General features: G+C 48.1%; 1 protein-coding gene across 12 annotated transcripts in view; it reads right to left on the bottom strand.

The window, feature by feature from the left end:
- ATP2B2 (ATPase plasma membrane Ca2+ transporting 2) overlaps positions 1–12,921 on the bottom strand; it is a 367,475-nt gene that overhangs the window by 30,237 nt on the left and 324,317 nt on the right. For all 12 annotated transcript variants that reach the window (XM_036332176.1, XM_036332183.1, XM_036332175.1 and 9 more), the window contains 2 exons: positions 5,319–5,560; positions 4,139–4,373 (listed from right to left, as the gene is read on the bottom strand). In XM_036332176.1, the coding sequence (XP_036188069.1) occupies positions 4,139–4,373; positions 5,319–5,560 (477 nt within the window). The remainder of the gene's footprint in view (positions 1–4,138; positions 4,374–5,318; positions 5,561–12,921) is intronic.

The following is a 12,921-nucleotide window of genomic DNA, read 5'->3' on the forward strand; positions in this document are numbered from 1 at the left end:
CTGCTTGAAATATGCTTTCTACATAGATAAAGTAGCTATAAAACTTAAAAAAAGATTCCTTCTTTTGCTAAAATTATCCTAAATATTTCTCACTGAGGAAAAACAGCCAGGAAATGGGCGCTTCCTGTTTTCATTAAATAAAGGCTTTTAAACATCTGCTGTTCTGGTGACAGCCGGTTGTCTGTGACTCCAAGGGCTCCCACACCCCCGGATAACCCAGCAAATCCCAGACAGGCACACTCCTGATGGCTTTCTCCACACTGGCCTCAATTAGCCTCAGAAAATGTACCTGCAGTAGCGTCCTATGGTGGAGTGCTTGGCAAGACTGTGTTTATCTGTTCTGTCCTGGTCTTCTTGTGGGAGGAAGGCAATCTGAGGTTCTCCCCCTTGACAGATGGGGAAACCAAGGAGCCAGAGTTTGTTTTCCTGTGGCAGCTGCAAACGGAGTCTGAATGTGCTTATCGGGCCCTAGAGGTGGTCCAGGCTGAGGTTTTCACCCTGGCTGGCCTCAGGGCTGCCCAGGAGAACTTGACACAAACACACTCACTGAAGGCAGAGAGATATTCCCCAAGGCCATCCAAGACACGGATGAGGGTGCTGTCTCTGAGGTGGGAACTGGGGAATCAGGGGTAGCAGGGGGGCTACTTCACCCTGTCTGTGCCACTGAACCACTGAGCTGTTTGAATTGGGCTCCACGTGCATAGATTACTTAGCCTGAACAAGAATAAAAGAACTACACCTGCCAGTTTCCTCAGGCCCCGTATCCACCCCTCGCTCCCCCTCTGGGAGATGCTAAATCAACAGGTAAGAGCTTTATACCTTTGAGTAGTGTCATCAGTAACTCCTACTGTGAATGTCCAACTTTCTCATTGTTTAGATGGGGAAACTAAGGCCCGGGGAAAAGACGCACGGAGGTCTTCTGTGAAGGAGTGGCAGGCACAGAATTAGAACCCATGTCCCTTGACTGCTATTGTCACTTCAGTAAGTTGCTGCGCTCTAACACAATTTACAACTTCTAAATCTATATCCTGGGGGTGAGCCAAGTGAGAGAGATCACCAACAGGGATGTGCTGACTGAAGGGAGGGAAGAAAGGGGTGAAGGTAAGCCTTCCAGTCAGCTGGTTCAGAATGTCAGAGCTTGGAAGCGACCTGAGGGGCACCTGGGCCAACCTCCCATTTTACAGAGGAGGAGACTGAGGCACAGAGAGGGAAGTGGCTTGTCAGTGGCAGGGTTGGGGCTTGGACCCAGGCCCACTTTCTTTACTGTAGAGGCCTCCAGGTGCACTGAAAGTGCACCCACGTCCTGCTGGGTGGGGCAGCAACCCCTCCCACAGCCTGAGCCTGCAGCCATGTCTCTGGATGATCATACTGTCAACAGAAAATGCCAGGGGCCCAGTTCAGCCCCTCTCAGGAATCTTCTCTTCTCTCCTCACCCTCCTGAGGTGCTTGCCTTTTCTTTTCTTTTTAAACTATATTTTATTGATTTTTTTACAGAGAGAAAGGGAGAGGGATAGAGAGTTAGAAACATCGATGAGAGAGAAACATCAATCAGCTGTCTCCTGCACACCCCCTACTGGGGATGTGCCCCCAACCAAGGTACATGCCCTTACCAGAATCGAACCTGGGACCCTTCAGTTCGCAGGCCGAAGCTCTATCCACTGAGCCAAACCGGTTAGGGTGCCTTTTCTTTTTTTATGGCACCCAGGAGAAGGTCCTGGGGCAGGAAGACAGAAAACCTGTTCTAATCTGAATTCACTGGGCCACTTACAAGGAGAGACTTTGGGAATGTCACTCTCCCTGTTTGGGCTCAGTGTTTTTATCTGCATATTGGGGGTGTGGGGAAGTGTTTGGACTAGATCAGCAGTGCAAACCTTGAGTCGCCCCCCTGCCTCTTTAGTGGACTGTGAAGTCAGTTTAATGGGTGGTGACCAGAATTTAAAAAAGAAAGAAATACAAGAGAATAAGAAATACTTAAGTGTATTACATGACTCTATGAGATTCTTATTTCAGTTAAGCATGTGTGTTTGCTGAGTCATGACATAAGATACATTTCTTATCATTGCACTCATGGCTACTTTCCACCCACCCCAGGGGTGTTTTGAGGCAGGGTGATGAGCCAGGAGCTCTGGGCATGTGGGGCTGGAGGGGGATCCTGGGGATGGGAAGGACAGGGGAGCTGCAGGCCAGCCTCATGCGTTGTGCAGGGACAAGTCTCCAGGGCTTGTGAGGAGATAACACATCACGGTGAAGCCTGAACCCATTAGCAGCTGGTAATGAGCAGGCGTCCCTTATGGGGGCTGAAAAAACATCCTGTCTGTCCAGGGAGAGATGTGGTCTGCAGGAAAACGCATATGGGCTCTGGTGTAAGCACCAGGGCACTAGTTGTCTTTGCAGTTTTAGGCTCTGGGTGGGAGTGAGGAGGCCTGTGTGTGTGTGTGTGTGTGTGTGTGTGTGTGTGAGTGTGTAAGATGAACACCAGGCACAGTGTTAGAAGATTGGGGTTCAAGTCCTATCCATTCTCATTCATTCCTTTCACAAACACTTATCGAGCAACTTCTGCAAAGCGAGGCTCTGTATTAGGGGCTGTTATGTGTCATTAGATCCAGAATAATGAATCTATTGGGGAGGGGCAGAAAGGAAGGGGATCCACATTTACGGATCACCTATCTTGTGCCACCCTTCCTATTGCCTGTATGTACATGATTTGGTGATTTCAGTATCCGTGTGTGTGTGTGTGTGTGTGTGTGTGTGTGTGTGAACGCACATGTGCAGAATACTATTATCCCATTTACAATGAGGAAATGGAGGCTCAGAGAGGTTATGTAACTGGTCCCAGGTCACCGCAGCCAGTAATGCTAGGACTCAGGATCCCAGGTCTGTTTGATGCCTGAGTTCACACTCTTGCTCCCTCTCCCTGCTGCCTAAACGTGAAAGTCCATGTCTGTGACCTTCTTGTTTCTTTTGGTCTTTGGAATCAACATTGGGGCTGGAAACTTGGTGAGCATCTTGTCTACCCCTTTCCCTCGAAAAGGAGCAGGGAATGCCCAGAGGCCCCAGAAAATAGTCAGGGCAAGTGGAAAAGATGGAAGTTGCCACTGATGGAGGAGGGTGGTTCCTGGAGCACTGTCACCAATCCTACAGCGGTGGCCACCTGCGCCCAGCTGGGGCCTGGCCAGGAAATCGGGTCTAGACCCCAGGCTGTGTCAGTCCTGGGAGGAAGGAGAGGCTGGCCCCTCTCTCCTTGCCTGGTGTCCTAAGCTCTGCCCTCTGGGCCCCTTAGGGTAAGTGACTCGTTCCATCTGTCCACATCAGTGTTTTGGAGACTTGAGGTAGCTCTCTCCTCTCCCCATAGCCTCTCGCTGGCCTGGGCAGCCTGACTAACCACCCATATCCCATCCTTCCTGCAAACCCTCAGCCCTGAATTCTTGGCTCAGATTCAGCTAAAGGAGACTGAAGACCTACTGTAAGCTGAGCACCGCATTAGATGAACTTGGTACATCAACTCCCTCCATCCTCATGGGGAAGGCTGTGCTGTCGTCATTCCCTTACCCTTCAGCTAGAGAATCTGACCTTCTGTTAACTTTCTAGGTCTGTTCCCCTGGAAACCTGATCAAGGTAGACTGTCAGCTATGACCCTAGGCAAGTTGGCGAGTGTGAACTAATTGGTAAACCGGATCTGGACAGAGAGAACTCTAGATGCTGACGGGAATACCACACTTGGGATTGTCCTGAGTCTGGTGACCTTTGTTACTGGCCATCTCCTTTTCATGGACATAGGAATCTAGGCCTATGAATTTGTTATAGGAGGTCCTGGCTCCTGTGGAGTAGGAGGCTTCTAAAACAGGGCAGCACTCACGCCTATCCTTTGGGGGGCCAGTGGAAGGTCTTGAATGGCTGGGTGGACGGCTCCAGGATTGCTGGCATGGTGTGGATTCCGCCTTATAACCTGAGCAGATCAATGCCAAGTTTGGCCTATGCTGGTCTGATGAGTCTGTATGTCTAAGAGAAGGTAAGAAGACCCTAGGTGTGTCACAGAGTAACTGAGGCTCAGAGAGGTGAGGTGACTTATGCCAGGTCACCCAGCTGGCTGGACTCCTAGCCTCAACCCTTTTTCCTGATCTGCTGGTGGGGGGCCTACCTCAGGCCGCACGGGGTCCTCAATGCCCACCACACAGATGCAAGTGAGGTCGTTCAGGATATCATTCTCATTATCCCAGTCAGGCTCGGGGCTGCTGGGGAAGTCGCGGTAGGCCACACAGATGGTGCGGAGCCCATCACAGGCCATAGGCTCGATCACCTTCTTCACCATCTCATCCCGGTCACGGGGCCGGAAGACCCGGGGCTCACCTGACCCGTTGAGGATTTTGCAGCACCTGGGGAGGGTGGGATGGAGATGGGTAAGGTCCAGCCAAGGGCCCAGGGATCTTTTCTCTGACTGGCTCAAGTTTACCTCCTTCTCCCCAGTGATGCCCAGCTGGCTGTGGTGGGTCATCCAATGCCTGTCCAGCCCATCTCCCATAAGGCTCCAGGGCTGGTACAGGCCCCATGGGCCCCAGGCATGGATGAAATAGGAACCACCAAAAAGAAATCAGGCAGCCTCCTTGTAATATCTGCCCCAGCGCACTCAGCAAGAGCAGGTTTACTTTTATCTGTTTTATATTCACAAGATTCATCTGAAAAAATAGTTCCACAGCAAAAATGGCTTTTAAAGGGTATAAAACTTAGGCTAGTGGTTCTTGACCCTGCTTGCACATTAGAATGGCACAAGGGACACAATAAATAAATACCCATGTGTGAGCCTTACTCCAGAAGTTTCAGTTCAGTTTGTCTGGGATAATTCCAGGAATCGATGGTTTCTTAAAAGCTCCCTGGGGTGATTCTAGGGTGTAGCTAGGGTTAAGAACCTCTAGACTAGACCAATCCCTTCAAGGTACAAGTGGGGAAACTGAGGCCCAGAGTCAGGGAGTAACTTGCCTAGTTCTCTAGGCTTAGATCTGGTACCTGGAGTCAGAGGAGACTGGCTGACAGTGAAAATCACTACCATCAACCAACTCTATTCTAAGGGAAGTGAAATAAGAGGGATCTAACAGTGATAATGTGTAGAACTTCCTACTAAGAGAAGAGGAGGAGGAGGAGGACTCTCGATAGAAATTTTAAAGAGGAAATAGTGGGAAAAGCACCGGGCAAGGGACCTGGAGGTGGGCAGGGCCCTCTCTGAGCCTCTGGGTGCCAGATGGCTCCTCTGGCTGGACAGCTGGAGCTGTGACACCCATGGTCCCTGGCTCCCCGCGCCACGGCCCGCTCGTTGTGCCACTTACTTCTTGAGCACGATCTCAGACGCGCCCTTGCTGTACATGCGGAAGCTCTCGTCCGGCAGCTTGATGACTGTGCTCATGGACTTGCGCACAGAGTTGAACGTGTACACTTTGTACAGCTTCTCCTCCGGCATCTGGCTGCGCACAGCATCGTAGTCCTGCTTCAGGTCCAGCACGAAGCCCAGCAGGCCACACTCGGTCTTGTTGCCCACCTGCCGAGGCAGTGCGCCCTCCTTCTCTGGGGGCTGTGAAGACAGAGGTGGGCGGGTTTCACCAGGGGTTGCCTCTGTGGTCTGAGGGGTGGGGGCCAGGCTCTGGGAGCCCTTTGCCTTCCCCTGCACCCTCAGCCCTCTGCATCCCAGACACAATCCTGGCTCCGGATGCAAGGAGTTATGCAAGATCAACTTTAAAAAAGTTACAAGCTATTTCAAACATCAAAAGTGATAGAAAAAAATAAGAACCTTAGAATTATGCCTTCTTTTCTTCTTCAGATTTTTCTTTTTTAAGAAGGAAAACAAGACAGGTAAAATTGCATCCCCCCCCCCCCCCGCCCCATGTATCTCTTTTTATTGGCATAATCCATTCCTTGTTCCAGAAAGAACCTTCTCTTAAATTTAGCATTAATCATTACCTTGTATGTCTTTTTTTTTTTTTTTCTTAAACAACGAAAGTTTATTTTCCCACAGTTCTGCGGGCCAGACGTCTGAGATCAATGTGTCAGCAGGACTGTTTTCCCCTGAGGCCTCTCTCCTTGGCTTATAGATGGCTATCTTCTCCCACGTCTTCACATGCCCTTCCCTCTATACACGTCCGTCTTCACATGCCCTGCCCTCTATACACGTCCGTCTTCACATGCCCTGCCCTCTATACACGTCCGTCTTCACATGCCCTGCCCTCTATACACGTCCGTGTCCTAATTGCCTCTTCTTATAAGGACACCAGTCATTGGATGAGCACTCACCCTCAGCAGCTCTTTAAAGACCCTCTTTCCAAATACAGTCACATTTTGAGGTACTAGGAGTTAGAACTTCAGCATATGAATTTAGGGGGACACAATTCAGCTCACAACACTTTCCAATAGGTATTAATCCTGACCAGTATAGAGCAGTCATGGGACTTGACCATAAAGGTTTCCTCCTGCCTCTATCCTGCCTGTCTCACATTCAGTAGCAATGTCACTCCTTACCTCCCTGCTCTCTGGGAACATCCAGTAGCTCTCTTTTGTTCTGATGCAAGTAAGTCAGGCTGTATTTGTGTAGACCTGTGATCCTGGTTGCACCCAGAACCACATAAGAAATTTTAAAAATTCTTAAAATTTTTTTTTCAATTACAGTTTACATTCAATATTATTTGTATTAGTTTCAGGTGTGCAGCATAGTGGTTAGACAATCATATTGTTCCCTCTGATATTTCCAGTACACAACTGGCGCCATACATAGTTATTACTATATTATTGACTATATTCCCTATGCTGTATTTTCCATCCCCATGACTATTTTATAACTGTCTGTGCTTGTCAATCCCTTCACCTTTTTCACCCAGATCCCTAACCACCCACCCTCCTGTCTGCCAACCATCAGTCTGTTCTCTGCATCTGTGAGTCTGTTTCTGTTTTGTTTGTTTATATTGCTTTTTAGATTCCACATATTCTATCTAATAAAAGAGAAACATGGTAATTGGCGTACGACCGCTACCCTTCCCATTGGCTAATTAGGGCGATATGCAAATTAACTGCCAGCCAAGATGGCGGCCGGCAGCCAGGCAGCTTAAAGCGAACATGAGGCTTGCTTGCTTCAGTGATGGAGGACTCCAACGTTCCCTGCCTGCCACTGCCGGCCTCTGAGCTCCTGAAGCAACAGCTCCAAAAGATACAATGTTTCAATTATAGAAGCTAAAAGATGGCGGTTAATTTGCATATACTAGCTGCGAGCGAAGACTGATGACAACATGGAGGCCAAGCGGTACAGAAGGGAGCCAAGTAGAGGCTGCGAGGACAGAAACAAAGCTGCAGCCGCTGTGAGCGGGAAGGGCAGTGGCTTGGAGGGGAAGGGGCAGCAGCTGGGAGCGGGAGGGAAATCCCAGACACAGCGGCTGGGAGCGGGAGGGGCAGTGGCTTGGAGAGGAAGGGGCAGTGGCTGGGAGTGGGAGGGCAAGCCCAACAACTTTGGCTGGGAGCATAAGGGGCAGTGGCTGGGGTTGGAAGGGGCAGAGGCTTGGAGGGGAGGGGCAGCGGCTGGGAGCAGGAGGGCAAGCCCAGCCCCAGGCACTAGGATCAGAAGGGCAAGCCCAGCCGCAGGGGATGGGTGCGGGAGAGCAAGCTCAGCCCTAGCGGATGGGAGCAGCTTGGAACGGGAGGGCCAGCCAAGCCCCAGCCACTGGGATCAGAAGGGCAAGCCCAACCACTGTGGCTGGGAGCATAAGGGGCAGCGGCTGGGGAGGGGGGAGGGGCAGTGGCTGGGAGCTGAGGGGCAGTGGCTGGGAGTTGGAGGGTAAGCCCAGCCCCAGCGACTGGGAGCGGGAGGGCAAGCCCAGCCCCAGAGGATGGGAGCGGGAGGGCAAGCCCAGCCCCAGAGGATGGGAGCGGGAGGGCAAGCCCAGCCCCAGAGGATGGGAGTGGGAGGGCAAGCCCAGCCTCAGCGGCTGGGAGTGGGAGGGCAAGCCCAGCCCCTGCAACTGATAGCAGGAGGGCAAGCCCAGCCCAAGCCACTGGGATTGGAAGGGCAAGCCCAGCCCCAGGGACTGGGATCGGGAGGGCAAACCCAACCACTGTGGCTTGGGAGCATAAGGGGCAGCGGCTTGGAGCAGGAGGGCAAGACCAGCTGCAGGGGCTTGAAGCGGGAGCGAAGCCCGCCTCAGCGAGTTTCGCTCCCTTCTCTGCTTTGCTCCAGCCACAGGAAGCCCTATTCTTGCAGGAATATTCCTGCAACGGGCCTCAAGTAAGTGAAATAATATGGTATTTGTCTTTCTCTGACTGACATATTTCACTTAGCATAATACCCCCTATGTTCATCCATGCTGTCACAAGGTCATTTATTATTTATATTTTAATTTTTTTCTTTTTCTTAAAGAAGACCCTTTAACAGTTCTTGTAATACTGGTTTGGTGGTGATGAACTCCTTTAGCTTTTTCTTCTCTGGGAAGCTCTTTTTTCTGTCCTTCGATTCTAAATTATACATAGCTTAGCTGGGTAGAATGATCTTGGTTGTAGATCCTTGCTTTTTATTTCTTTGAATATTTTGTACCAATCCTTTCTGACCTGCAAAGTTTCTGTTGAGAAATCAGCTAACAGTCTTATAGAAGCTCATTGGAGGTAACTAACTGCTTTTCTCTTGCTGCCTTTAAGATTCTCTCTTTGTCTTTAACTTTGGCGTTTTAATTATGATGTTTCTTGGCGTGGGCTTCTTTGGGTTCATCTTATTTTGGACTCTGCACTTCCTGGATTTGTATGTCTAGTTCAGTGATGGCGAACCTTTTGAGCTCGGCGTGTCTCATTTTGAAAAACCCTAACTTAACTCTGGTGCCGTGTCACATATAGAAATTTTTGATATTTGCAACCATAGTAAAACAAAGACTTATATTTTTGATATTTATTTTATATATTTAAATGCCATTTAACAAAGAAAAATCAACCAAAAAAATGAGTTCGCGTGTCACCTCTGACACGCGTGTCATAGGTTCACCATCACTGGTCTAGTTCTTTCACTAGGTTAGGGAAGTTTTCTGTCATTATTTTTTCAAATAGGTTTTCAATTTCTTGCTCTCTCACTTCTCCTTCTGGCACTCCATGCTGTGAATGTTGGTACACTTGAAGTTGTCCCAGAGGTTCCTTCTGCTATGCTCATTTTTTAAATTATTTTTTTCTTTTTGCTGTTTGGATTAGGTGTTTTCTTGCTTCCTTATATCCCAAATCACTGATTTGATTCTCTGCTTCATCTACTCTACTGTTGATTCCCTGTAATTTATTCTTCACTTCAGTTAGTGTATTTTTCATTTCTGACAGGTTCTTTTGTACGGTTTCCATGTCCTTTTTTATGCTGTTGACGTTCTCACTAAGTTTTGTGAGCATCCTTAAAACTGTTATTTTGAACTCTATATCTGGTGGTTTGCTTGCTTCCATTTCACTTCATTCTTTTTTTCTGGATATTCCTCCTCTTTTTTCATGTGGGACCTGTTTCTTTATCTCCTCATTTTGGCTGCTTCTCTGTATTTGTTTCTAGGTATCAGGTAGAACTGCTATGTCTCCTGGGCTTGGTAGAGTGGTCTTACATAGCAGTATCCTGTAGGGCTGGTGGTGCAGCCTCCCCTGTGTGGGCTGTATATACTGTCCTGCTATAGTTGAGCCTTGATTGCTGTTGGCATGTCACTGAGAGGGATTGACCACCAGGCTGACTGGATGTGAGGACCAGCTATGACTACAGTGGAGGAGCTGCTGTGCAAGAATCAACCCTATGGAGCAAGACTTGCTTCAGTAGGGTTTTGGTGCCTGCTGAGTCCACCCCTTGAATGTGTCACACATGGAGGTGGGAGAGTTGTAATCTGGTGTGGCTTGAAGCTGTCCACCAGGTGCAACCAAATGAAATGTTATTTTTGTAGGTCAAAATGGTCAAACATTGACAATTTCATGTAGTTTAACCTAATGTATGTGTGTGTGTGTGTGTATGTGTAATGCTATTTTGCATGTTGAAAGCTTCTTGCTTTACTCATGTACCATTACATTTTTGAGAGTCATCTATGTTTATTGTGCTAGTTTGAACTGCTCTATGAATTCAATTCCGTGATAAACCACAATTCACTTCTCCATTCTCCTGCTCCCTCCTTTTTCCTTTTCTCCAGCATTTGGCACCGGCGAAGGGCTGGCTCTCCAGCCCAGGTGCTGGGCTGCATGAACACCACAGCCTCTGACCCAAGACTCTCAGTGAACCCCCGACCACCTCCCCAGCCCCTCTCACTTTTGCAGTGGCTGCCTGAACCGGGCTGCTTCATGCCTCTGTACCTGCACCCCTGCTGTTTCTTCCCTTCCCTGCCAGGCAAACGCCTCCTAGCCCGTTAAGGGCCAGCTGAAATCTCTCTCTCTTTGAAAATTGCTCTGTATAAAGGAGTTGTTGTATTCTTTTCCCTGTGGGTTCCTAGGGCCAGCACAGAGCTCAGTATACTGTAGGCACTTACTAACTGTTTGCTGGATGACTCAATGCAGACCACTCTGGTGGGGGAGGTGTAGGTTAACTTGTGGGATTGGCAGAAAGCTGTGGGAAGTTCCTATTTGCAGGTAAACTCACTTCCCCCGCAACTCACACACATGTGCATATGACCACTCATATTATTTGTACAAAATTAACATGTAGCTACTCAGGTGGAGGTGGCTTTGGGAGTGGTAAAAGCCACCACAGATAAACCCAAATCTTAGAGAGAATTTGAAGAGGAATAACTACCTATGAACATGTCCGAGTCTCCCCTCCCCCATACCATTAGTGGCTTTTCATGGGTCTCAGACTGGCCTTGCACATAAACCCTCTGCATCCTCATCCTCATTCTTCCTCTTATTGCTTAAAAGAGCAGCCTAGACTGGAAGGTGGACTCTAGAAGATGCTAACATGGACCAGCTATGTGGATGACAGGCAACAAATAGACACGCGTCTTGCCTCCCCTCACTTCTACACTTAGGGCTTAGGCTGGGGAGCTGACCCGAGACCTGTGGGGTCATGGGCATCGATAAGTCATAGGAGGACTGAGCCTTGGACTCCAACCCCTCGCCCTCAGTTTCTCATCTGTAAATGGAGAGACTGGAGCAGACATCTCTAGCCGAGAGAAAAATCAACCCTGCCCATCAAGCGGATCAGGGTGAGGGACGGCAGGGCAAGGCAGGGCTGTGCGCGTGGGAAGGAGGCTCAGGACACCCTTCCTGCTCCCATGCCATGCTGGCTCCATCTCCTTGGAAGGGTTCCCCCTGCCAAGCTCTTTGGTGGGATTTGCTGTGAAACAAAGGAATCTTTGATACAGCTTTCCATTTCTGATGTTCAGGAAAATAAATGCTAAGCCCTCTCCGTTGTCTCTGCAGAATGCTGTTATGCTGTGCTTTTAAAATTTATATATTTATTTACTTTTTATTTTATTCTTAAAACAATTTTATAATTAACCTTCTGGCGATTTTCAGAATTTTATGTATTTTCCACTATAGTTTCTTTCCCCCTCCACTAATAAAAGAAAACGACGACACAGAGGATTTAAATAAAAATGCCTAATTACTTATTTGCCCAAGAGAGCTGAGCAATTATGCCTACAAAACACCCGGCATTTTATTACCCTCTGTGAAATATTTTAATTTTCCCCTAAAAGGATCTCAAACAATCCATGGTTGCAAATGGCAGAGCTGCCTCCCCCATAATTCAACATAATTCAATTTGTTTCCATGGACTTGAGCTCTGAAATTGCCTACATGCATTACCAAGAATCAGAGGTCCACCCTTTTCTCTTTTGGCTTTTTTAATCTTGACAAACCCAGAGGTTTTGCTATTGCTGTAGACTTTCCAGGAGGCTTTTTATCCCCAGGGCTCCAATACTGTAGGGAGGTAAGGTGTGGGTATTATTCCGTCTTGGACAGGAAGCAGGCCCAGGAGGGAAGTGACTTTTTTATGTTCACAGACCTGCTGAGGAGAGGCCTGGGGCTTTCCCCAAGCCTCCTGACTCCCTGTGCAGGTTCCCTGTGTGGGCGCTGAGCCCTTTAGGAGTGTCTGGTGCAGCCACAGCTATAACTTTGAGAGGACAATTCATGTTCCTGCTTTGGGATGCTTGGGAGTAAATACATCCAAGATCAAGAAATGATGACTTAAAGAGCTACAAGTTATAAATAACATCTGCAAAAGTGAGATTAAAAAATGTAGCTGGCATGTACCACCTCACAATCATTAGAGTAGCTACTACAAACAATAAAATAGAAAACAAGTGTTGATAAGAATATGGAGAAACTGCAACCCTGTACGCTCTGGGTGGGAAGGAAAATGGTGCAGCTGCTTTGAAAAGCAGTATGGTGGTTCCTTAAAAAATTAAACATGGAATTACCCTAAGATCCAGCAGTTCTACTTCTGGGTATATACCTGGAAGAACTGAAAGCAGGGGCTTGAAGAGATATTTGTACACACGTGTTCATAGCAGCATTATTCACAATAGCCAAAAGGTGGAAACAACCTAAGTGTCCATTGACAGATAAATGGATAAAGAAAATTTGGTTTATACATACAAGGCAATACTATTCAGCCTTAAAAAGGAAGGGAGTTCTGACACAGGGTACAACATGGATAAATCTGAGGACATTACGATAAGTGAAAAAATAAGCCAGTCACAAAAGAAAGATACTGTATAATCCCACTTATATGGTACCTAGAATAGTCAAATCCGTAGAAATAGAAAGTAGAATGGTGGTTGCCAGGGGCTGTGGGGAGGGAGAAATAGGGAGTTAGTATTTGATGGGCAGAGCTTCAGTCTGGGAGATGAAAAGTTCTGGGATGGATGGTGGTGATGGTTACAATGTGAATCTACTTAATACCACTGAACTGTCCACTTTAAACACAATTAAGATGATACTATTTTATGTTAAGTATATTTTACCACA

The sequence above is a fragment of the Myotis myotis genome, unplaced genomic scaffold (genome assembly GCF_014108235.1).
Source record: "Myotis myotis isolate mMyoMyo1 unplaced genomic scaffold, mMyoMyo1.p scaffold_m19_p_13, whole genome shotgun sequence".
In the NCBI taxonomy this organism is placed as follows: domain Eukaryota; kingdom Metazoa; phylum Chordata; class Mammalia; order Chiroptera; family Vespertilionidae; genus Myotis; species Myotis myotis.